General features: G+C 40.9%; 1 protein-coding gene across 1 annotated transcript in view; it reads left to right on the forward strand.

Moving 5' to 3' along the window:
• Positions 1-8,831: 8,831 nt before the first annotated feature.
• The window catches only part of LOC122797846 (metacaspase-3-like), a 112,053-nt gene continuing 93,697 nt past the window's right edge, over positions 8,832-27,187 (forward strand). Inside the window, exon 1 of the mRNA XM_044066367.1 lies at positions 8,832-9,997. Coding sequence (XP_043922302.1) covers positions 8,832-9,997 — 1,166 coding nt within the window. The remainder of the gene's footprint in view (positions 9,998-27,187) is intronic.

Consider the following 27,187-nt stretch of genomic DNA (forward strand, 5'->3'; position numbering starts at 1 on the left):
TAAGTTAAGTGTTGGAGGGACTGGCCAGGTGTAAGTGTAGCTGATGTGGGGGGTGGGTGGGTGGGAATTGGGGGTAGGGTAGGGAAGCGGAGTGAAGTATCTACCTTATCACACATGCACTCAAGTCTCTCAACAACAGGTACTGTTATGACTCTGTCATAGTCCATGTTGTTGTGAATGATTTGAGATGTACCTCTCTGGATTATATGAAGACAGACATGACTGAGCTCTCAGATTATGCATCTCAGGCAGGTATGTCCCTAGCCTTAAGCAGCATTTTACCTTCACTTAGGATGATGTCTCAATAAAACAGAAAATGATTGACTTCAATAATTGGATAGTTTCTGGTGTCATTCTAAGGGGATCCAGTATCTGTCAGCCTGGGATGACATGATCGACAGACCTCGATGCTTTGTTAGAGATGATCATTTGTCATCCCTGGGATTTTGGCTACTGACTAAGGCTCCTGCCACTCCCATACTGTCTTTTTAGGCAGTGCCTCAAGGACAAAATTCCCAACATAAACATTTCATCTAAAAACAATCTCAAGGTTATGCTGCTTACTTTAATAAACAGATTTAGTTCTTCCATCTAAGAACAGTGGCTTTCATGAGAATAACATCAAGTTGGGAACACCCAGCTTTGTAAAATTTAACAACCACATGACTAGAACAATTAGTGAGTTAATAAATAAATTTAAAGAAACATTTTTCATTTAATAACAAGTTCACAACAAACACATCTTTAAAAGCATAAGACAAATAACTAAAAAACAAAATGGCAAAATCTCATTTTTTTTTTAAATCAGCCACTTGAGTATAACAGTTTCAAACTATTAGCATTGGAACAAAACTTATATAACAAACATTGCCTTTAATTTTAGCACAATGCTAATAGAGACCATGTCATTTTGTCCTGGGAAAACAGTAGCATTGCATTTCAGCTGCCACCCGAGTTCCTTATATTCAAGGAATTCATCAAATGGTCCACCCCTGAGTTCTAAATTGACATGGTCAATGGCAATGTTCTTGAAAGAATGAAAGGGATGGTGTTTAATATGATTGCACAGGGCATTCCTTTCATCCCTTCTGTGAATGTCATACTGGTGTTGACAAATTCTACTTCTCAGTGCCCTTTTAGTTTTTCCAATATAAAAACATTCACATATGTGGCACTTAGTGACATATATAATCCTTTTGCTGTCACAGTAAAACTTCTGGTTAAGTTTGATTACACTAAAGCCTTCAAGGAAAAGGCAAGATGCTTCCAATATATATATATATGCATTTTGAGCAATGGCCACACTTCACAACACCATTACACTTGGCCACATGGGGTCACTCAAGGAGGGGTTTTGAAACAAATGTCCTTTTTATATGCTATTACTGGCTTTTCACCCACATTACTAAAATACTCCTGATCAGCCCCAAAAAGACTCCAATTTTTACATATAATTGTTTGAATGTTGTCAAAGTGCAGGTTATACGGTAACCCCAATGCTTTCTGAAAATGGCCCTGGCTGTCAGTTGTAATTGAGTCACAGACCCTAGTTACACACAGGCCACTAGTTCCAGTCCCTAACAAAGGGAAAAAATGCCCCTGCAGTCTTTTTCTTTCCACTTCCCTAAAAATGTTGTGCAGAAACAATTTGGAATACCCTCTCTTTCCCAACATCCCTCATATTTTATCACATTCCACTTGGAAATCAGTATTGTTGGTTACCATACGGGCCAACCTCACACATAGCCCCCTCACTAATGACTTTTTTTGGCGGAGGGGTGCCAGCTATTAAAGTGTAACAGAGAGTTAGAATGGTTGGATTTTCTGTACAATGTAGACTCAATTTTTTTCAAAATTCTGTCCTTGACAATACAAACATTCAAATAGTTTACCCTGTCAAGTTGTACATTTGTGGTAAACTTCAAATAGTGAGTTATAGAATTCAAAAACCGAAAAAAAAATGTTCTAACCTAGCTCTGGAGTCGGTCAAAAAAATGATGTTGTTGTCCAAACAAATGACCATATAAGGACCTACATCCAGTAAATTCAGAGGTAAATACCAGGTTGTTTTCCCAGTGGGATAACATTATATTAGCAAAGACCGGGGCACACGCTGCCCACACACGCTGCCCACACTGATTCATTTCCATGCCTTAACAACCAGCTTGATGTTTCTCTTTCCACCCAGGGGATGGACTGCTCTGGTATTACACCAACCCCAGAGATCTAACACTCTCAATGGAACAACAGTAATCCGGGTACAATGGGTAACAGATGCAACATCTCAACCAATGCAATGGTTCCAAATGTAGAGGGTGGTTTACTCTGGCTCCTACTCTCTTCAGGATTGGCTCGAGCAGAGCAATGATCGTCATCTTTATTCAGAGACCCGTGAGGTAAACTTTGGCTCTGTGGATAAACAGTTAAAAACTTTACATGACTATACCTTAAAACTTCGCAAGCTTCAGCTGGAAAATTGATATTTAAGAGAATGCCTATGGAAGGAAGAGGTCCCAAAAGGCTTAAGAACAGGTATCCCACAGGTCTAACAAAATACTCGGACTTGCACCGAGAGTTGATACAGACATGGTTGTGAATTGTTGGAAGTGTTAATCAGAGACAACAATAGGAAAATGACTGTTTTATCAGACTCTATTACTGTGCTTTATGCCCATATTCAAACAGACTTGACTTTTTAAAGTAAAATAGATCGATATAGGGTTATTTTTTCTAATACTGACAATACTGTTTCAGAGTTAAGGGCTAAGAATGCCAATAAATTACTTAGAGATAAGCAAGATTATGAGTCAGGGACAGCTTATTCCGCACTCCCCACCAATAACCCATATGTTTATAGCAATACTATAGCTAATGATGATGCTTTTAACTGTAAGAACAACAATGTACCCAATGATGGTGATGAAATCATATACATGGAACCTTTAGAGTTTCCCCCTCTGATGAGGTCAGAACAAGTGACGATTCAGAGGGAGGGGAACCTAGGGACCCCAAGGGGGAGGAACAGCTTTGCACAGGGATTTTACCAATGGAGAGGCAGAGTGAGGGAGAGGGGGAGAGGCAACCCATGGTAAACTATTCTACAGACACTTGCAATATTATGTTAAATAGTGCTGATGACTTTAAAATGTATAACCTGAGTGACCTGGAGCTTACATGCTTATGGGCAGACTTGTTTGAGAAAGGTTTAACCTATGTACCAGTTAGGACAGCCAGAATTGAAGATGTTCTTGTTAATTTAAAACTTTTTGTTAGAAAGCTCAATTTTGGATTTTATTTTAATAATGACAACAGCATTTCTGCCAGTACCTCCAATGCATACAAAAGACCCAGTGTGTTTAATCCACCATTGCACCCAGTGGTAAACATCTATGAAAGAATGTGTGAATATGATATTAGGAGGTTACTCTTCCTCCCCACAAATCACCCTTCCAATTTAAGTAGTACTGAATGGGGATTGTTGAAAGACATTATAAACAATGAACCGGTCAGAGTTATGAAACCTGATAAGGGTGGGGGCCAGGTGATTATCGGCACCAATAACTATAGGGGGCCAGGTGATTATCGGCACCAATAACTATATCAACAAAATGTTGTTGTTTTATATACAGATACCTATGAGGAAACTTCCATCAGTGAAATGAACAGGACGAATGTGATATTAGATGACCTTTTGTTGACTGAGCAGATCAGTTTAGTTGATTATAGCTTTCTCAAGGTGCCCCACCCTAGGACCTCGAACATTGTTTGGTATCCCCACACTTCATAAATGCATCAGTAACCCCCCCCCCCTTGCATCCTATTGTTGATGTAAAAGCATCTAATACATTTCCATTAGCTAGGTCCATTGACCATCACAACAAGGGGGCTCTTGCCAACCATCCATACCTATACAAGGACTCATGGGATTTTCTTTCTGAAGTGTCTAATGATTTTTACACCTATGACTTGATCTTTGTTACAACTGACATCCAAGATTTTTTCTCAGTTATTCCCCATGAGGATGTCCTTGAGTGATTCAATGACATTTTTGTAATAATTCTGAGTTTGACCATACCAAAATACTTACCCTTAGAATGCTCATGGAGAATATATTGGAAAACAACATTATTATATTTGAAAACCAGTTATTTAGACATAAGAGTGGCGTAGCAATGGGGGCAGTGTGTGCCCGGCTCTTTGCTAATAGAGTGTTAGCCCATTGGGAAAACAACCTGGTATTTACCTCTGAATTTACTGGATGTTGATCCATACATGGTAGCTTTTTTTAGACAATGTTATAATTTTTTGGACCAACTCTAGAGCTAGGTTAGAACAGTTTTTTTTTTTAATTTTTGAGTTCTACAACCCACTTTTTGAAGTTTACCATGGATGTACAACTTGACAGGGTAAACTATTTGCATGCTTCTATTATCAGGGGCAGAATGTAAAAATAAAATTGAGTCTACATTGTACAGAAAACCCACCTATTCTAACTCTCTGTTACATTTTAATTGTTGGCACCCCTCCATCAAAACAAAAAGTCATTAGTGAAGGGGCAATGTTTGAGGTTGGCCCGCATGGTAACCAATGATACCTCCTTCAAGGTGGAATGTGATAAACTACAAGGGATGTTGAGAAAACTAGGGTATCCCAATTTGTTTCTAAACAACATTTTTAGAGAAGTGGAGAAAAAAGGACAGCAGAGGCATTGTTCCCTTACTTAGGGACTATAAATAGCAGCCCATGTGTAACTAGGGTCTGTGACTCAATTGCAACTGACAAACCAGGGCCATTTTCAGAAAGCATTGGTGTTACCATATAACCTGCACTTTGACAATATTTGAACAATAATATGTAAAAATTGGAGTCTTTTTGGGACTGACCAGAAGTATTTTAGTAAGGTGGGCAAAAAGCCAGTAATATTATATAAAAAAGGACATTTGTTTCAAAACCCTCTCTGAGTGACCACATGTGGCCAATTGTAATGGTGTCATGGTGAAGTCTACATATTACAAACCATCCCTCTCATTCTTTCAAACACATTGCCATTGACCGTGTCAATTTAGGACCCAGGGGTGGACCATCTGATGAATTCCTTGAATACAAGAAACTCAGGTAGCAGCTGAAATGCAATGCTACTGTTTTCCCAGAACAAAACAACATGGTTTCTATTAGCAGTGTGCTACAATTAAAAGCAATGTTTGTTATGTAAGTTTTGTTCCACTGCTAATAAACTGCTTTAAACAAGGAGCCGATTTTTAAAATATGAGTTTTTACCATTTTTTTTTTTTGTTATGTGTCTTATGCTTTTAAAGACGTGTTTGTTGTGAATTTGTTATTAAATAAAAGTGTTTCTTTAAATGTATTCATTAAGTCACTAATTGTTCTGGTCATATGGTTGTTAAATGTTACAAAGCTGGGTGTTCCAGACTTGATGTTATTCTCATAAAGTCCACTGTACTTGGATGGAAGAACCAATCTGTTTATTAAAGTGAAGTGCATCAGTTTCTGGTTCTCCTTTCTTTTTTCCCTTATTGGTTTAAAGTTAAAAAAAATAAAGAGTAAGGGGTTTGGTGATGTAAAAATATAATTCACCACACAGTGAACAAATACGTAATACTGAAAATAGACTTCTCTCTCTGTAATTTGCGTATTTTTCTGTCAATCAATGTTTCCGTTTTACTCAGTACTTTCTCATTCAGATCTTTTAACACACCCTCAAACCTAGGGACCGTCAAAGAATTACACAGGTTTGAGCACAACTTAGCAATATCACTTTTAATCTGTTTTTGTTTTAACAAGTCCCTTTCAACTAAAATAGCCACCCATTCTGTCGTGCAATGATGTGCTGCCATCGCCCATCTTTTGGCAAACTGCACATCTTCTACATTTTTTTCATCGAAGGGTGTAGAAGGATTCTTATAAGCTCTTAGTCCTTCTGGAGTAATATTTAACTCCAAATACCTTTGCAAACTAATAATATTATAATGTGTTGCATTTTCTTTAAAAAGTAGACTTTCAAGTTTATTAATAGTACCTTGTAATTCAGCTGAAATAGCTGTAGTATAAATCTGTTCTATAGTGGAAAAGGGATTAACTGTTCGCTTTTGACATCCATCCAGCAACACTTTATCCCAAATCTTTTGCGACTCACCCAACTGGGATACAGGATTCATACCCCTGTCAGGCATACATTCTCCCACCTGTAAGATATTTTGCTCAAATGTTCTCTTAGTAGTTTCTCCCAGATCCTCTCGAGAGGGAGTCTGAAAGGAAGAATCACTGGCCATGCTGACAGTATAATTCACCACACAATGAACAAATAATCCAAGAAACGACTCAGCCAGTAAATCCAATAAATTTATTTTTGTAAGACTGAAAATAGACTTCTCTTTCTGTAATTTGCATATTTTTCAGTATTACGAAAATAAATTCATTGGATTTACTGGTTGAGTCATTTCTAGGAAGTCAATAGTATTTGGGGGATAACCTTTGGAGAGTATGAGAGCAAAATTGGACAATGGAAAGAAATAATGGAGGAAATTTTTAAAAAAGTTATTGGTATAGTGCAGAGTTTTCATTTACCCTTCATGAAAAATGTGTACATGTTAAATATGTATACATTAGGAAAGCTAACATATTAGGGGTGTATATGTTTCCTGCAAACCTGGAGAAAGAATTGTTAGAGATTTTTTTTATTATTCAGGGATTGAGATTGAACACAATTAAAAGAGACGTGATATATAATAAAAACAAGGTAGTCTGAATTTAAATAATCTAGTATATTTTGCATTGATGCATTTGCTTTGGATAATGGAGAATGAAAAGATAGAAAAAAGTGTTAGGAAAAATGTTATATGTTTAACACGAAGAAGTATGGGGAGAAAAGCACCAATAAATGGAAAAAATGGAAAGTAAGAAATAGGTAAATAAAGTGAAGTTAAGGAAACTGAAAGTTAATGAAGCTAATGGAAATCAATAACAATGTTATAATATGATTACAGAAAATATTATTTGCTATACCCCCTGAAATATTTTAAAAAAATGATGTAAAGAAAGCTATACATAATAGAAAGGAAAGGTTTAAGATGTTTTATGAGGTAGATATTTTTTTGGGATGATGTTACTTGACAAATTACCAGTGAATGGGAATATGAAGTATAAGGTGATAGAGGAAAGGAACTGTAATAAGGAAAAAACAATGGAGCATTTTTTTGGACTGTAGAAAGAACAAAGAAGGGTGGTGCTGCGGCAGCGTTGTCACCTCACAGTAAGATGCTGTCCGGTTCGATTCTCAGCTAGAGCGTCTTCTGCGTGGAGACATGCGTGAATGGGCATACCTTCGTTGAAGGTTGCGTGTCAGGGCTGGCAACTCAGCATGTAAAAATCAACTGCCAATCATTAGTGGACCGGAGTTCTGCTGTGGTGACCCCCTAACTGGAAAAAGCCGAAAGACACAACAAGAAAGAACAAAGAAGTTTGGAAAAAGTTTAAAAATGAATATAAATGGGAAGGATTCAGGAACATAAATATGGATATGATACTGCATGGAAAGCATGACACTAGAAGAAAATATGATACTGAAAAATTAGATAAAATATTATTTGTTAGCAACATGGGATGTGGTAAATTACCATATAATAAGAAGAGAGACAATGAAAATGTGTTAATATGGTTGTGACAGAAAGGATGGTGGTGAAGCAAAAAGTTAAAAGAAAATTGTATGTGTATATTGTAAAAGTGACCATGTAATTATGAAAATATGAAAAATGTGAACAATGCTGTTAAACTGAAAGTGTAACTAATGTGAATGTGAAAGTGCAAATAAAAAGATTTGAATAGTATTAAGTTGAATGAATAAATCAAACCCTGTTCTTTTCAGTCTCTGCCACTAGGTGGTGACAGAGGGCTGCTACTAGGCTCATACACTTTCAACAGCACAGTGGATGATCACAATCATAGAATTGAGAATGTTTAGTGCCTGTGGAGCTTAATGAAGCCGTTAACAGGTATGACATAATGGATAATATTATTAATAATGAAGCCGTTAACAGGTATGACATAATGGATAATATTATTAATAATGAAGCCGTTAACAGGTATGACATAATGGATAATATTATTAATAATGAAGCCGTTAACAGGTATGACATAATGGATAATATTATTAATAATGAAGCCGTTAACAGGTATGACATAATGGATAATATTATTAAAAATGAAGCCGTTAACAGGTATGACATAATATAGCAATAACCCACGCCTGGGTGTGAGTAATGCTGGATTTACCCACGGTTGGCGTGGTTTGGTCCCGAGGGCGAAGCCTGAGGGACCAAACAAAGCCAACCGTGGGTAAATACAGCATTACCCACACCCAGAAGTGGGTTATTGCTATTATACCATGACATTATTTAAGAAAAGAAACTATTACTTTTCTTAAATAATGGCATAGTATAATGCCTGTTTGCTGCCCTTCCGCAGATGTCTGGCATCCGCGGCAGTTCACATGTACTGCGCGCCTGCGCAGTACATCAGAGCTGTGGGCAAAAGCAACGGAGAAAGCAAGATCTCCGTTGCTTTTTTTTTTAGTGTTTCGCTATGTTAAATGGGTTTAACATAGCGAGACAGCTTTAAAATAAGCAACGGAGATTTCCGTTGCTTATTTTAAAGCTGTCTCGCTATGTTAAACCCATTTAACATAGCGAGACAGTGTTTTAAAAAGAGAGTTATACTAATGGAAAAAAGTCCGGGCGACCGGACCTTTTTCCATTAGTATAACTCAATTTACAACAGGCACGCTGGCCAATCAGCATGCACGTTTTGGAATAATAATGGGGGGTCATGGTATAATGGATAATATTATTAATAATGAAGCCGTTAACAAGTATGACATAATGGATAATATTATTAATAATGAAGCCATTAACAGGTATGACATAATGGATAATATTATTAATAATGAAGTCGTTAAAAGGTATGACATAATGGATAATATTATTAATAATGAAGCCATTAACAGGTATGACATAATGGATAATATTATTAATAATGAAGCCGTTAACAGGTATGACATAATGGATAATATTATTAATAATGAAGCTGTTAACAGGTATGACATAATGGATAATATTATTAATAATGAAGCCGTTAACAGGTATGACATAATGGATAATATTAATAATGAAGCCGTTAACAGGCATGACATAATGGATAATATTATTAATAATGAAGCCGTTAACAGGTATGACATAATGGATAATATTATTAATAATGAAGCCGTTAACAGGTATGACATAATGGATAATATTATTAATAATGAAGCCGTTAACAGGTATGACATAATGGATAATATTATTAATAATGAAGCCGTTAACAGGTATGACATAATGGACAATATTATTAATAATGAAGCCGTTAACAGGTATGACATAATGGATAATATTATTAATAATGAAGCTGTTAACAGGTATGACATAATGGATAATATTATTAATAATGAAGTCGTTAACAGATATGACATAATGGATAATATTATTAATAATGAAGCTGTTAACAGGTATGACATAATGGATAATATTATTAATAATGAAGCCGTTAACAGGTATGACATAATGGATAATATTAATAATGAAGCCATTAACAGGTATGACATAAAGGATAATATTATTAATAATGAAGCTGTTAACAGGTATGACATAATGGATAATATTATTAATAATGAAGCCATTAACAGGTATGACATAATGGATAATATTAATAATGAAGCCGTTAACAGGTATGACATAATGGATAATATTATTAATAATGAAGCCGTTAACAGGTATGACATAATGGATAATATTAATAATGAAGCCGTTAACAGGTATGACATAAAGGATAATATTATTAATAATGAAGCTGTTAACAGGTATGACATAATGGATAATATTATTAATAATGAAGCCGTTAACAGGTATGACATAAAGGATAATATTATTAACAATGAAGCCGTTAACAGGTATGACATAATGGATAATATTATTTTGCCACTTAGTTTTTTTTATTTAAAAAAAGAGCATTCATTTACTTACATAATCAGACTTTTGTGAAGTAACGTTAGTAGAATGATTTATTAATGAAGCAGAGAAAAAAGCATGCCGTCACCATGGAAAGATTTTCTGCTTCAGAATTTAAGGATGCAATTAAAAAAAAAATTTGTGTACATTTCTGAACATCAGAAGTAGAAGAATACGAGTTAAGAACATTTTTCTGTTTGAAGTAAAGTATATGAAGATAAGAAAATGTATGGTGGAAGAAAGGTTTGGACAGGAGGATGGAAATTATGGGTAATACTGAATGTGGGTGAAGGAAAATACAACATGTACCAAACATAATGTTAAAGAGGAAAACGTGCCATGTTAAATATTGAGGACAACCTAAATATTTCATGGAGAAAAAACAAATTTGGTGCATGATTGTAACAAAAGAAGATGTGGACAATGTGGGAAGAACTGGTACACTGACAGTACATACAAACTGTAATAAGGCTGGACATTTATGGTTTGGATGCTTTTTGGCAGAACATGAAAAAAGATAGTAGAGAAGAGGGTCAATTAGTTAAAGTCACTGCAGATATTTGTGAAAAATAAAGCACAGGGGAAAAAAGTGGAGAGAGCACTGTAGAAAATCCTCAAAATTATGAGATAAATGAACAGCGGGTAACCTAAAGGCAGGAAGGTCTCAGATAAAAGTTAAAATTATGTATACAGTTTTAGAAATTGATGAATGATATGAGGGAGAGTTGGAGACTGGGATAGACAAGAACAAAATTAAAATCATTTGGGGAGGGCTAAAAGAAGAAATAAAAATAAAAATTGTATGTAAGGAAGATGCAAACAAATGAAAAGGTTCATATATGAATACTGTTGTAAATAGTACGTAAAGTGACACCAGGAGCTTGTTATTGACTGAATGGTGTAAGAAATTAAGTATATGTATAATATTCCTTGGACACAATGTGTATGAAGGAATGAAAAGAGAGTCGAAGCAATATGGGGAAATAAAAGTATAATGGTCAGTGGGAAATGGGATATTTTCAGGGATGGGGATTCTGATAAGAAGTGAAGAAATAAAAATATTACATATGATAGTAGCAGCACCTGGGAGGGAGGTAATCTGTAATACGAGAAGAAAAAGAAGTTATGTCTTTCCATAATGTTCCATCTGTATTCTTGATCTTCGTTCAGTCATTACATGTGGGTATCGGTTCCGACCTCGGAACCAAGCCGGCCATCTTCCAAGCTCGCGTCGAGCTAAAACTCTTACCCAGAATTCCCTTCTCCCTGTTACCTCAGATTGAGTTTGCAAGTCAAAAGAAGGTAGAGGCTACCTCTGGTCAAATGACCTAATAGAACCGGATGGTGAGATCCACTAGAGGCCACAGGATGGGGAAGGAGGGAGGGTCGTAATGACTGAATGAGGATCAACAATACAGATGGAACGTTATGGTAAGACATAACTTCTTTATCTGATATTGTTAATCCTCGTTCATTCCGTACACATGGGACAGAGTCCCCAACTACCTCTATTCTTGGGAGGATCTCATGGAAGGACATTCCTGAGCACCATAGAACCAAAAGATGCTCTTCCCCTGGAGGCCAAATCCAGTTTGTAATGATTGATGAAGGTATGAGGAGTAGCCCAAGTTGCAGCTGCACAAATGTCATGTAAAGAGGCTATGGCATGGAAGGCAGCAGAAGTTGCCACCGACCTTGTAGAATGAGCCTTTATGGTAGTAGGTAATGGAATATTACTTTGTCTATAAATTAAGGTCACGCAGTCTTTCAACCATTTAGCCAATGTGACCTTACTAACAGCACATACATCCTAATCTAGGTCCAGAATAGGACAAAAATAACTGGTCTGATTTACGAGAGGCCTTAATCCTGTTCAAGTAGAAGTGGATTTGCCTGTGAATATCTAGGGTATGTAGGCAATACTTTCCTTTGTTTGAATGATTGGGGAAGAAAACTGGCAATTCAATGGTTTGATTAATGGACATTTCAGAGATCACTTTTGGAAGAAAGGAAGGATTAGTTCTCAATGGCACTCTATCTCTATGAAAAATCAAATATGGACTCGATGCATAAGGCTTGAAGCTCAGAGATGCATCTGGCAGAAGTAATGGTGACCAAAAACAAGGTTTTCCATGACAAATATTTGAGGTTGCAAGAAGAAGCTGGTTCGAAAGGTGGTATTGTCAAAGATTGTAGGACTAATGACAGGTCCTATGGTTGAGTAGGTTCTCTAAAAGGGGGTTTTAGATGATTCACGCCTTTTATGAAAGTCTTGCATAATTTGCATGACATAAGACAGGAGTATTGGACACCATCATGGAAATTAGATATTGCAGCCAAATGAACTCTAATGTTAGAGGCAGATAGACCAGATTGAAATAGGGTAGCTAAATACTCCAGTACTATCGACACTGGTGCTGAAAAAGGATCTACCTGTTTTTCTTTCAGCCAAAAGGTAAATCTTTTCCACTTGCTAAGATATGTAATTCTGGTGGAAGACTTATGAGATGCAATAAGAATGTTACGTTCTGACAAAGAAAGATCATTCTGCCTGGCAATCAAGGGAATTGGAGGAGCCAAGCTGTGAGCTTCAGGCTGTTCAAGTTGAGGTGAAACAGATTCTGTGGATAGAAGATCAACCCCGGCAACCACGGTTAATCTAGCAGGTGAGACCAAAGGAAGGGGAACCAAATCTGACGAGGCCAATATGGTGCTATGAGGATTACTTTGCTCTTCAACCGGCGGGCTTTCTTCAGAAACTGGGGAATGAGGGGGAGAGATGGGAATACATAAAGTAGACCTGAGGCCCAATCGTGGACTAGAGCATCCCTGGGTGACTGTCTCGGGCGAAATAGTTGCTGCATTTGTAGTTGGTCGGGGATGCAAAGAGGTCACAGCAAGAAAGACCCCAGTGGTTGAAAATCTCTGCCACTATCAAGGGATTCAGGCACCACTCATGAGGTTGTAGTATACACCTGCTGAGTCTGTCTGCTATCACGTTGGAACTCCCGGGAATATGCGTTGCTAGAAGAAAATGGTTGGTAGCCATCACCCAATGCCATATCCTCATGGCCTCTCAACAGAGTGGGTAAGATTTGGTTCCACCTTGTTTGTTGATGTACCAGACCACCGCCATGTTGTCTGACTGTATCGCAATAGTCCCAGAAGGCAGCGGGGGATGGAATGCTTGCAATGCCAGAAGCACCGCCCTCAGCTCTACAACATTTATATGCAAATGGGCCTCCATTTCGGACCAAGTACCTTGGACTGTCTGTCCCTGACATAGCCCCCCTACCCCATCAGGGAGGCATCCGTGGTCACTGTAGCCTTGGACTGTTGGGGGGAGAAGGGGCAAGACCGCTGTGATGGATTGTGGGCCATCCACCAATTTTAATCCTGTTTGCACCTGTGAGTTACCCGAATCTTGGCTGAAAGTGGGTACTGAAAGGGATATCATTGGGTGAGCAGTAGCCATTGTAGAAGCCTCATGTGGAACTAGGCCAGGGGAACAATGGTGATGGAGGCTGCCATGGAACCCAAAAACTGTAGAACAGAGTGAGCTGTGGATTTCTCCCTTGAAAGGATTGGGATCAGTTGTTGCTTTATCCTTAGAATTCTGTGCTCTGGAATGGATGCTCTGCAATTCTTTGTATCCAAGATGACCCCTATGAATTCTGTGGACTGAGATGGGGTGAGATTGGATTTTTGCCAGTTTATGGTTATGCCTAGCCTTTCTATAGTGAGGAGAGAGTATGACAGGGCTTCTTCCAATAGATGTCTAGTGGGGGCGGGGATGAGCCAGTCGTCTAGGTATGGAAACACCTGGAATCCTTGTGGTCACAAGTGAGCTGTGATAACTGCCATGCACTTTGTGAACACTCTGGGGGCTGTAGAGAGTCTGAAGGGCACTATTCTGAAATAGTAGTGACTGGCTCCTGCACGGAAGTGAAGGAATCTTCTTGATGGTCTGTCCACTTTTATGTGGTAGTACGCATCTTGAAGATCTATCGAGCACATCCAATCATCTTTTTCCAAAAGCAGAAGGATAGACTGTATTGTGACCATCTGGAATTTTTGTACTTTTACAAACTTGTTCAATACACTGAAATCCAAAATTGGTCTCCAGTCCCCAGTTTTCTTTGGCACCAAAAATAGTCTTGAGTAGACTCCAGATCCTATCTGGTCTGGAGGGACTATTTGGATGACTCTTTTTTCTTAGCAGCTTTAAAATCTCTAATGCTGCTTCTTCCCTTTGACCGGGTGGAAAGTAGAGTAAGTTTGTTAGGGGAGAGGGACAAAAGTTGAATGGAATATGATAACCTCTGGTTACTATCCTTTGTGCCCATGAATCAGTGGTGATGGTTAGCCAGGCAGAAGGGTACAAAGAGAAATGACCCCCAACCACTTCCAGAGGAAAGCAGTTGGGCTGCTCTTCAGGAGCACTGGTAGGATTGGTCAGGGAAAGAGTCCCTGGAACCCTGGTTACACGGACCCCCTCTGCCACAAAAATGGCATCTTCCATGTGAGTTTCCCCTCTGCCTCTAGGGGAGAACTCGACCTGTGTATCATGGAAAGGACCCTGTGACTTTTTGTGCCATATCTTCCCACTCTTCTGGTTTCTGGAAAAAGCTCGTTGAGGGGAAGAATAACAGACACCCATGGCAGAAAGGGTCTTACCATCTTGTTCACATCTGGCCAGTGTGCTTTTAACCTTGGGTCCAAACAATGAAGAGGCTTCGATGGGAGCATTGAGAAAGGAAGCCTTGAAGGGTTCCATGAAATTACACAAGCACATCCAGGTGTGTCATCTCAGAACAATGCCTGAAATCGCCGCTCTAGCTGCTCCTTCTGTTGCATGAGATATCAGGCACATGGAGGAGTTAAATATTGATTCAATGGAGGCTAGCTGAGAGGCCACTTTGTCATGGCCCTCATCAGACACAGCTCCAGCCATAGTTTTGGAGAGCTCAGAAATTAAGTCTCTTTGAAGCCTGGTAAAGTGTGCCATATAGTTCAGGGACCTGATTGCAAAGGTTGCTGATGCAAAAGTACACTTCCCTATTCTGTCCAGAGCATGGGACTCTTTGTTGGGTGGATGAACAGTCTGGCTTTCTTCTTCCACCAGGTCCTTTTTAGTTGCAGCCGCCACCATCAAAGCATCTACAGGAAGACCTTTGTACTGATGGGGATCAGTAGCAGGAGGGGACAAAATTTTATCTGGCCTCTGGGGAATGGCCTCAATGGTGTCAGGAGCCTTCCACGCACACTGCACAATGAACCGGACCAGTTCATCGGCAGGTGGAGTAACCCAGGAGGTAGGGGCCAGGTGCAAAAGGCCTGCAGGAACACAGACTCTTCAGCGGTCAGGTTTGAGGGCTACCAGTCACCTCTCTGTTTAAGAATTTCAATAATATCACCAAAGGATACCTCAGAGGGTGATCATGGGGACACTTCTCCATCATCAAAGTCTGTGTCTTCAGTAAGGGACTCCTCTGTGGAGTCCATGTGCTTCCTCTTGCACGAGCTCTTTTGATGAACTTCCTCAGAGGGAAAAGCTGGGGAAAACAGTGCAAAAGGGGTCTCCTGTGGGAGTATATCTTGTGGCCCTTGCGCCCAGTGTCCACTAGGAGTGACTTGTGTAAATTGCAGTCCAGAGGGGGGTGGGGAGAGTGATAGCGCAGGATCTCCAACCAATGCCAGATCCTTCTCCATTAGCTGGAAGGCCAGTCCACCTGAAGAGGGGTGAGTGCCCTGGGCAGGGGTCACCCCTTTCCTAAGTGGCTCAGCCTGCCAACTCTGAGTCCCTGGATGGCTGTGAAACACCAAAGTATGTACACCACAGCTGACATCCTGGGTTGTAGCAAACCTCTCCTGTCAGAAAGGCAGCTGTGGCTCCTTAGTGAGGTCCATAAAGGGAACCATAGAGGGGGAAGACTGTGCTATATCAAGGGGCTTCAAAGGCAATGAAGGAGGAGAATAAGTAGGGGTCTTTGGTAAAGGGTGATCACCTCCCAAGGAAGGATAGGTTCTGAGGGGGCAGGATACCTCTGGTCAAAAGCACTTGATCCACAAGACGTAACATGTCATGTTCAGAGAGGCTTCTAGTGGATTTCATGGACATGGCTGAGGGGGAGTCAGATCTATCCAGAGACGGAGCAAGCTCAGTGCCCACCTCGGAGGTCTGCACTGAAAACAATGGGGCTGTAAAGGACTGAACTGCAGGTGTCTGCACCGAGGAAATCATCGGTGCTGAAGTCAAGGTCTGCACCGATGATAAGGTCGGTACCAAAGTGGTTGTTGGCGCTAAGGCTGGAACTGAAAAAAATCAGTGCCGATAACTGAATGGTCAGTGCTGAGAGGGTAGTCGGTGCCGGGTAAGTTGCCGGAGCCGAAAAGGCAATGGGTGTCGAAAAATCCATCAATGTCATAACAGTCTGCATCGACTGGACAGTCGTTGCCGGTAAAGAAGTCTCAACCGAGGAGCCCCTCTGTACCGATACGGTAAAGGGCACACTAGTCGGTGCCGAAGTCACAGATGGTGCCCATGGCCTCGGTGTTGAAGGTCTAGGTGCCAAAAGCTCTGGAGCCAAAGAAGTCAAATCCGAACTAGAAAGCTTTGCTTTCTTGGGTCTCGGTTCCTGGGGGTCCCCAGCACGGGATGAAGGAAGAGACTTGGCCTTTATATGTTCATCACTCTTTTTCTTATGGGATCTTGGAGGGGTTGAAGCCTCCAATCCAGAAATAACCTCTGAAAAAGGAGATTTAAGTAGCCCCTTCAATATTAATTTATTTTTTCTCTCAATCAACGTCCTGTTAGAGAAATTCTTACAAATCCCGCAGGGTGGGTCAACTGTTAAATGAGGCACACCCAAGCAATAGATACACAGGGAATGTGCATCTGAAGTAGGTAATTTATGGCCACAATCTAAACATCTTTTAAATCCTGGACAACCTTTTTTATCTGCCATATTAGAAAGAAAGAAAGAAGGAAACCCAGAAAAAATACCAGCAATGGTACAAGAATTATCCGAAGGTAAGAAAGAAAGGAGGTTTACCAACGATGGTAAAAAAGAAATTACCTCACGGTAAAGGGGAGGAAAGGAATTGAAAAGATTCAAGAAAGGATAGTTGCTAAATGCGATAAGGTAAGAGAAAACTATCTAATAACTTTTCTGTGAGAAAAGGCTGTTTTAGAATTTAGTAAGAAGAAAAATATTGTACTTAGTTCAAGAGAAGTAGCTTGACACGACCGAATGGCGACGCGGCAAACAAAATCTGAGGTAACAGGGAGGGGGAATTCTGGGTAAGAGTTTTAGCTCGAGAGTTTGTAGCTGACATGAGCTTAGAAGATGGCTGGCTCGGTTCCGAGGTCATAACCGATACCCACATGTAAGGAATTAACAAGGATTAACAATATCAGATGTAAAAGTTGTATCAGGCTAATAGTGATATGTATACACAAATATGTTTGAAAGGAAAAAGATGTTGGAAGAAATAAGTATGTAATGGTAAATAGGTTAATAATTATGGTGGGAGACTTTAGTTGCAACTTAAGGAAGGAAAGAAGAAGAATAACACAAGATATTAAGATGATAAAAAGATGATGGGCAGGATTCACGAAGCCTCCGTGTAAGAGTTAACAAGTCTTACATGGAGGCTGCAGTTAAACGGTGGGATGTCAGCATGCCATGCATATTCATGAGGGCATGCTGACTCACACCCAAGGCTAACACGGTCCGTGTAAGAAAGTAGGGGGCGTGTCCATAGGGCGAGCCGTGCAAACAGACACGCCCCCAGAAGAGTCACAGTCCCAAAAGGAAACCCCCACGAGCGAGTCCGTGGAAATGTCAACAAACACAACACCACACATGCCCCCACAGACTATAAACCCAACTGAAATGTAAAACGTAAAAATGAACAGTTAAATTTTTTTTTTAAATTTTAAAAACGTTTGCCCGTAATTGCGCTCGTTTGCACGGGTGTGCTCTTCGCTCAGCCACAGTTAGCAGTCAGTGGAAAAGCATATAAGATCTAAATAGACAAAGTAAGCCAAGAAGCAATAGTGTAGTGGTAGAGACATCAGCCAAAGAGGAGGCAGTCACGGTTCGAGCCCCAACAACATCATTTTTTTATTTTTAGTGAAATAAGCACAAAACAATTCCCTGACATATAAGTACATATATATAACTATAATTTAGGTAAAATGTAATGAAATGGGCCATGTATTTTGAAGAAATATGATACAATAAAAAAAAAATTTTATAAGTGCCCATAGCTGAGCTACGCTTCAACAAGCTGAGTATGATTGCCTGCAGATGAGCATTGGTTTAACAGGTGTAATATGGGTGCCTGGAGTTGAGCAGCGCTTTAACACGCTGAAACTGTGTGCCCATAGCTGAGCTGAGTGCAATATGCGTGCTCAGGGCCAAATAACACGTAAACCAGCGTAACTCGTTTGTGCGGAGCTGCACATCGCGCCAACCAGCTTACCGGCGGGCAACGTTGAGCAAGCTGTACCAAAACTGCCTTTACACAGACACACCTCCTAGGCTGTGTAGACAGTCATAAAATAAAAAAGCAATGGCCAGGCTCGAACCCAGGATACCATGCACCATAGTCAAAGCACTGAACCACTAAGCCAGGACAGTTGTACTGAGAAATGCAGTATTAGCATATATATAGGAATGAATGGAAAGAGAAGCATGACAAAGCAGGTTTTGTGAAGCTGATACAGTTCTAAACTGGCCAATCACAGATAAGTGCAGGAAAAACGGCATATATAAGCCCCATAGGCAGGAATACACAGCATAACTGATTATGGAACCTATTTGCAGTCAGGATGGCAGGTGTAGGAGAGGGTAGTCGCTTCCGAGCACAGAGGTGGGGTGTTGAAGAGTCCAAATATATGGTTTGGCTCCTTGTCCACGATCATGAGGCTCAACTCATGCAGGGCCAGGTCCTGTGGGGAGTGTACAAGGCTGAGGCATGGGACCGGTTGGCACATGATCTCACCAGTGCCACAGGCACAGGTTCGTCACCACCATGCGGACCTGAAGAGATGGAAGCAGGACCAACTGAACCGTTGGATCCAGGAGGCCAGGCAAATGCCCAACGCCCCACTACTGAGTAAGTTCCATGTAATTATGTATGTAAGAAATTATCCTAGCTGATATCATGGAGATGTATATTCCAATATTACTTAATTTATATTACAGCTGCAGGTGTGCGTTCTGTGAATCGGTGAGCCTATGCTGATAGGTTGTTGCAGTTGCGCCACCAGGCAGGTTAGTAATTATTTTCCTGTAATTGTTATACAATATAAGTGGGACAGCTTGTAAAAGAGTGCAGTGTAGTTACTTATTAATAAAGTTCAAATAACAGTGTAAGAGAGATTCTGCTAGTACTGTGTGATTAGATTAGTGATGCAGCCTGTAATCCAGAAATAAATATTAAACAAGTCTGAAATAGAGATGTTCCACCTGTATTGTAATAGTAGATAACCTGCTGCAGGCTGAAAATTACTGCTAAACAAGCTAAGTACAACACATGTGTGAAATACATCCCCATTTAAAATCTGACACATGACACAAGTGAGTGTGGTGGAAAGGATTGTTTTAACCAAGTAAAACATGTTAATAAATGCTAGAATTAAGTACCATCCTGAACTGTAAAAATAAAACCAGTGAGAGTGTGAGAAAGAGGTACAAATCTACTAAGAAAGTTGTAATAACTCCTGAATAAATTATACTGCAGTCAGTACATAATGAAATGAATGAGACAGGCACAACCAAAGAGTGAAATGTGTGTAATAAAGTACTGAAGCTGGAATGTCTGTCCCACAATTTTGATATGTTGCTGTACCCTTGCAATATAGAGATAGTATGGTTGTATGAAATACCGAACATCCACAGTTGTCTAGAGCCATATAAATCAAATGGAGCAGAATGCTGTAGCTGAACACAGCCAGATATGAATGTGTATGAATAAAATTGCAATGTATATTAATGTAGCAGTAACATTCCCATCACCAACATACCTAAGGTTACATATAGGATACTGTAGTAAGACCTGTAGGGTATATATATATGCAGCTACTAGAAATGTACAGCATATGTATAGGTAGTTGAAGTTGCTAATGAAATATTTCTTCACCCTAGCCTATATTCACGAATAATCCATTCCACATCAAATGGGTATGTGTAATCACATTAATTCCTCTGGACATTTGTCCTGTTGGTTCATACATATTTGCATGTACGTTGATGCATGTGCCCTGTTCACATATCCAAACCTGATGGCTGTTGCCATCAATCAACCCTGCATGCTGTTGGATTGTGTACTGTTGTTCAAATTATGCATGTGTTATGCTTGCTGTTCAATGTTTGGAATTCATGGGTGTTTGGTTAATGGGATTACTGATGCATGCTGTTACAACTAATTTTGAATGGTATTGTTTGTTACTAACCCAAAATGTCATAAAATATTGCTAAACATAGGACGACAGGGAAGGCGGGTTCCAGCGGACCCACCTCTCCCACCTCAGCTGGCGAGTGCACCTGGCACTAGTGCCCAGGCCGGACCCTCCTCTGGTGGCCCTGTGCCACCTTCAGGTAGAAGCGCTGCAGGGGATGGGGCTCATCCCCCCTCTGCAAGCGTGGCCGGAGGAGACCGTCCACTCACCCTCCAAAGTGTCCTGTCTGTGGTGCGTAGCGAGATCAGGCATTCTGTGCTTGAACCCCTATGCCAACTTGAGGCTCGGGTGGCGCAACTCACGGGTGTGCCTGCTGCCCATCCTACACAGCCCCCAGCACAGCCCCATCCTAGGCTGTAAAGGCACAGTGGCAACTGCCCATGGGTGGGGATCTCAGTTCCACTGTTGCCGTCTGTGGGCTCATGGGCTCGCGATAGCCAAACATCCGTCCCCATCAGTTGTGTTCCCCCCCCACATGTGTCATACTCCGCCCCGTATGCGTCTTATTTGTCTTATCTGTTAACCTCCCCCACCTACCTCCCCAAATATACCTACTTCCTGCACCTGACATCCCACTCTCACCTGTAAAAAAAAAAAAAAAAAAAAAGAGCACTCTGTTCCCGCAAAAAAATTACACCCCATACATAGCTGCCCATTTTGCAGACATGTCTGCTGGACATGTGAACTGGTAATTACAATTGGCTGTACAACATATTTTGTTGTCCTCACCCCTCTCTCAGGGGTGGAAGGTTTCAAAATTTCACACCAAATTACACACGTATGCACAGCTGTTGCTGATAAAGAAATGGGCAGCTATGGGCCTTTCCTACACCCTTCCTGCAAATCCCGAGCTTGTTTTCCTACTGTCCTACCCTCTTTGTGCCCCCTTTTTCACCACTGTCCTATCTCCCCATTTTCTTTTCTTTCAAAGAAATTAGCATGGGTGTGCGCAAGAGTAAGCACTTCTAAGCAGTTGTAAGCGGGTATGTGCTTGTGTGCGCTTTGCTAAGCGTGTGTGCGCGAAACTAAACGCCAGTGCGCATGCGTGAGCCCCACACAAATCAGTGCTAACCCGCTTACAACTGCTTAAAAGTGCCTTAGTCACTCTGAATGACAAGGCCTGTAGTCTGCTCAGAAGCAAAATAAAATCCCACTGTCAGTCTCGAACCCAGGACCTTGGAAACACTAGTCTGCATGACTTACCACTAAGCCATGACTGATATACAAGAACATTGTGCTGAAAGCAATATATCATGAAATAGTAGGAATGAATGTAAAGGGAATATAGGAAGGCTATTACACAAAGCTTTTCATGTATCTTTACTGGCAATTCATGTGGATTTGTATAACATTAGTGTGGGAAGAGAAACAGCCATGCTAGTTGGTAGCTAGTAGGTAATAATGTGACAGTAGCACCTTGCAAGCCACACACACTATCAGAGCAGGATAAACACTGCCATATTTGAATAGGTAAGAGGCCAGACCTTGCAACTGTGACTGATTTACAGGGATGTCCCTGATTTGAAAACAGTTGTTAACTGTGCCCCACTGACTCCCTGTGAAATGTACTAACAGTAGGCAGAAAGGTGTTGTAACCCATTTAATGGTAACTATTAATTACTGAAAGTATGCAACACTTGCACGTCAGAAATGGTGTAGTAATACATATGCTCAAAATACCCCACAGTCACAACTGCAGAATATCTGAAAAGTATCATGGGTGTATCCCACTGATATGTACCATTCCCTGAGGCTGAAGTTGAGAGTATCTGAGGCCTGCTCAGCTGCAAAATCAAATACCCTTGTAGGTGTCAAGCCCCACACCCTGGCCAGACCAGACTGCATGCAGTACCACTCTACCACAACAAACATATAAGGAATTGCTGCCCAAATAAATATAGTAAGCATTACAAGGTGTGAATGTAAATGGAAAATAGGAAAGCCATAGCAACACATTCCAGTAAAGACACCTAGCAGGCATACAAGGAGTGAATGTAAAGGCCAAATAGTGAAGCCATAGCAACAAATTGCAAGAGCCACTGCTATATACCAGTTACTCCACAAGTCCCACATGAAAGCACATACTCCCATTGAAACAGTATTAGTATTCCTAGGTATCAGTTAACATACACACTGAGAAGAATAAACTGGAGGAAGCAATAGTCAGGTTTCAGTACAACATGCATTGCAGTGTCTACAACACAGCCTGAAATATGAGAGACATACCAACCTTTACACTCACAGAACAGTGTCCATAGCATACCAGCATGGTCCCCACTCTGAAAATCTGAAAGGGCTACGCCTACCTAACATAACATTTTATAGCACTGTCCTGAAATCACAGTGAGAACTGCAATCACCACACAGCAGGCTGCATGCAATTAGTAAATGCTGGCTAACAATTGGTGCAGAGGCCATCACATGCACATGTGCATATACCTACAAAAGCATCCTGTATTCCCAGTCCACACTTGCAATACTTTCATTGCACCACCTGGAGGGAGAGGCAGAGAGAGAGAGAGAGAAAAAAAAAAAAAAAAAACAACAAAGGAAAAAAAAAACAGATAAACAGAAACTGACACTGACACAGCCGAAACAAACATCAACCGGCAAGATAAGCAGCAGCAGGCCATCACAAACAGCAGTAACAAACAAAGGTAATGTAAACTAATAATCTAATAGTCTACATACTGTGAACCGTTCATATGTGTTATCAGTCTGTATCTATATATATGAAGATGTGCATAGGGCAGGGGACATACTGCAACTGTTAGTGAAGGCTGGACTTACATATGTATGTGAAGGTTGCTATGTGCACATATCAATGTAGGTTGTAGTGCAACGTACAATGTAGGTTGTACAGTAATGGATGTTTAGCAGTATGTTAGTGTGTGTATACGTATGTGTAAATAAAAAGGTATATATATATATATATATATATATATATATATATATATATGTATGTATATTTATATATGTATATATATATATATATATATATATATATATAGAGAGAGATGTAGAAATAGACATATATAGATAGATAGAATATGTATATACATATATATGTAATAGACACATACATATGTAGATATATATAGATACATACACATATACAGATAGATATGACTGTCTACAGATATGTATGTATATGACTATCTCTCTCTCTCCCACCCCCTCTCTCTCTCTCTCCGTCTCTCTCTCTCTCTATATACATATATATATATATATATATATATATACACACACACACACATCTATATATATATATATATATATATATATATATATATATATATATATATATATATACATATATATATATATATATATATATATATATATATATATATATATATATATATATATATACTCAGCGAGGCACATGTGTGCAGATGTATTGCCACAGGTGCCTGGTGACAAAGGCATGGACTGAACACCAGTGTGGATACTGGAGTACCATACCCTATTCCAAAACACTTACACCACTAACCACCACATATGTGGTTGCCTGCCTACTACCGCATGTGTCAGGAGGGAACATGAGCAACAAGTGAACAATAGCCTCCCCATTGATTTTCACAGTGGCGCACTAGTCCTGTAATACCTGTACATGGTATGTGTCAGCAGACATGGTGTGTCAGCTACGGAAATGTAGGTCACTGTACCCCTCTACACCTCACAATGTCCTACACGGTATGTACCTTCCATGACAACTACAGAAATGGAGAAGGACACAGTCATACCTAACAAACAGTGACAATGCACTCAAACACATTACCTATGCAGAGTGACTGACAGGACCACAGAGCACCCTCATACTACCTACACAGAGGTTACCACTGCTGGATATGCATAGTTATGTCACACCCATGACAGTTGTCCAACAACCATGGTAACACCTCACAACATCCACAGCCTAAATGACCTATGTCTGTCATCCTTGTCACCGCAGTAAAGAGCACATGGTGGAGGTACAGGTTCCTACCCACAAATAAGACATACCTTGGAGTAAACCACCCAGAATTAAGAAGCAAGGCTCCCCATTAGTAGATGTCAGACATACCCGTGTTGAATGTTATGCAGATAGGTAATATGCCATATGAGTCACCCTGTGTAACTGTTTGACAGGAGCAAGTACGATCACATCACATGTGTCCCAAGGGGCAGGGTATCATCATAGTATGCTGCTGTAGGCCCAGGGCCAATAGCATACTACCTACATAAGACACAATGCACACACACATGTACTCATTGCAATACCAACTATGTGAGGTGGAATGAGTCTGCCACTGACTGTGTGCATGTTCTGTAATGGTGTGATTGCTCAGCATGACTTACTGTCTGTCATGGTAGTGTGTGTCCTTGGTGTGAGGCCAGAGACAGATGTGTCAGGTATTGGGATACAAACATACTACATTGCCATATATTGTGCTGTGGTTCCCTGTATGTGACTGCGGTGTAGGTAGGGTTATGGAAACAAAGCGTAGGGTGCATTACCAGTGAAATATGTAAAGTGCATTGCACGCAGTGCATGGGTTGACAATGTTCCCCATACATTACCATGATACAAACCCCCAGTGTGAGGTTGTGCATTTGACCTGAAACAGTGTGCCGACTGCTGGAGTATACTAGTTTGTTGTATGGAGTGTGCCAGGTACTGTCACACAGTTGTCGGCTGAGCACTGATATCTGGTCATTTACATGTGTATCCCCCAATAGATAGACAGATGCTATACATGGCAGTTCAGTGATATCACTACAGTAGAGTATTATGTGTGCCATATCACATGCCGACATATTTTTCTTTTCCTTCCAGGGCAATGGTGCACCAGTGCAACCCCACCTAATCTACTGCGGAGGAAGAGGAGATACACCGGAGCCTGGTGCGGGATTTTGCAACACTCTTTTCCCGCACCAGCCAGTACCAGCAGGAGAGGGCTGCACTGTGGCAAGACCTTGTCCGTCGGGTAAATGACATAGGCATGCATAACTGGACATATGAGCAGGTACGCCATCACTGCAGTGATTTAATTAGAAATGTCCGTCAGCGTGCATCTGATATCCACAGGCAACAGCTTGCCACAGGTGGTGGGGCACCTATACATCCCCCCCTCACCAGACTGGAGGGGCTCCTCCTAAGTGTTGTGGCTCCAGCCCAACAACAACATCAGCACACATGTGTAATGATGGAGGCTGGAGCCACCCAGCATCAGGACTTGGAGCGTGCAGGTAACATGCCATATGTATAGCTGACTGTTCTCTACACTGGTAGTTTATGCATGTGTGAGGTGTGTCCTGTGTTTGTAGCTGTTATCCTGGTAATTATTGTGCAAGAGTGATATTCTCAATATTAGCGGTAGACCTGTGAAAGCCAACTGTTGTACTACTGAACTGTATCATACTCACAGTATCAATGGTACAGTTGTGCCCACTGACAATAAATGTCTTATTTGTGCAGGTCCTTCTGGTGTAACAGCAACACAGCCAATCCATGCTGGTGAGTGTGTAATAACAATACTATTAATACCCTTGATACTAATAGTAATAATACCCTCAAACAGTAGTGCTATGTGTTTGATTGCAGGTGTGTTTGTGTCTGTGTGTTGGTATCTCATATTCTGAGGAGTGTGCATGTGTGCCTGTGTGCATGTGTGCATGTGTGCTTGTGTGCCTGTGTGCCTGTGTGCCTGTGTGCATGTGCGCATGTGTGCATGTGTGTATCTGTGGTAACATTGTGTACACATTGTAAACTGTGTTTCCTGTCTTCCTCTCACAGGTTCTGGTGCTGCTCTGGTGTTGTGCAGCAGGGAACCTGAATCCACTGCTGGGGACAGTGATAATGATGATACCTGGGTAATAGCACAGGGAGGTATGCCAGGGTCCATTGTTGGTCAGCCAGTCGACAGTACACAGCTGTCAACCCCATCAATGCGCACAGTCATCCTGCCAATACATCCATTGTCACCAATGTCCCTAGGTGATGGACAGGATACAGTGGGCATTGACCAGGGTAATGTGGTATCAGTGGCACATGCATCCCCTCACAGCAGCCATGGCCAGAGTCCTGACATGGTACCACACAGGCAGATGTCCAGGGGTTCTCGTGGGAGCATCCGTGGCTGTACCACCCCTGTCAGACGTGCCCACAGAGGTCTTTTAACCTCAGCTATGTTTTGGGCTGTAATGCAGGCACAGTCACATATGGAACGGTACACCAGACAGGGTCTGAGGGAGCTGAGAGCACATCACACTGCTATGAATGACACTATACGTGACGTTGCGGCTGCCATCTGCAATTTCACTGAGGTCATTGACAGACGTTGGGGGGACACATTAGATCTGTTCCACAACTACATATCCATGAGCCAGGGTAATGCAGGACGGTTGAGGCGTCGACGTGGACGTATGCCAGCAACAGCAGCTGCTGGCAGTCGTCGCGGACGACAACAAACCTGCGGCTACTCCCATAGTGCCAGCACCAGCCCCAGCAATGCTGGGTTTGTGCTGTCATCAGACCGCCCCAGGAGACCATGCGCATGTGGCTCTGGACAGTCCCAACAGGGACCTATCTCCAGTCACCAACCACCTGCTTCTGATGACAGTACCCAGTCTGGCTTAGTACCTGATACTGTCCGTAGCACCCCTGCCAGGCACAGGT

The sequence above is a fragment of the Protopterus annectens genome, chromosome 3.part1 (genome assembly GCF_019279795.1).
Source record: "Protopterus annectens isolate FY-2018-M chromosome 3.part1, PAN1.0, whole genome shotgun sequence".
Lineage (NCBI taxonomy): Eukaryota > Metazoa > Chordata > Ceratodontiformes > Protopteridae > Protopterus > Protopterus annectens.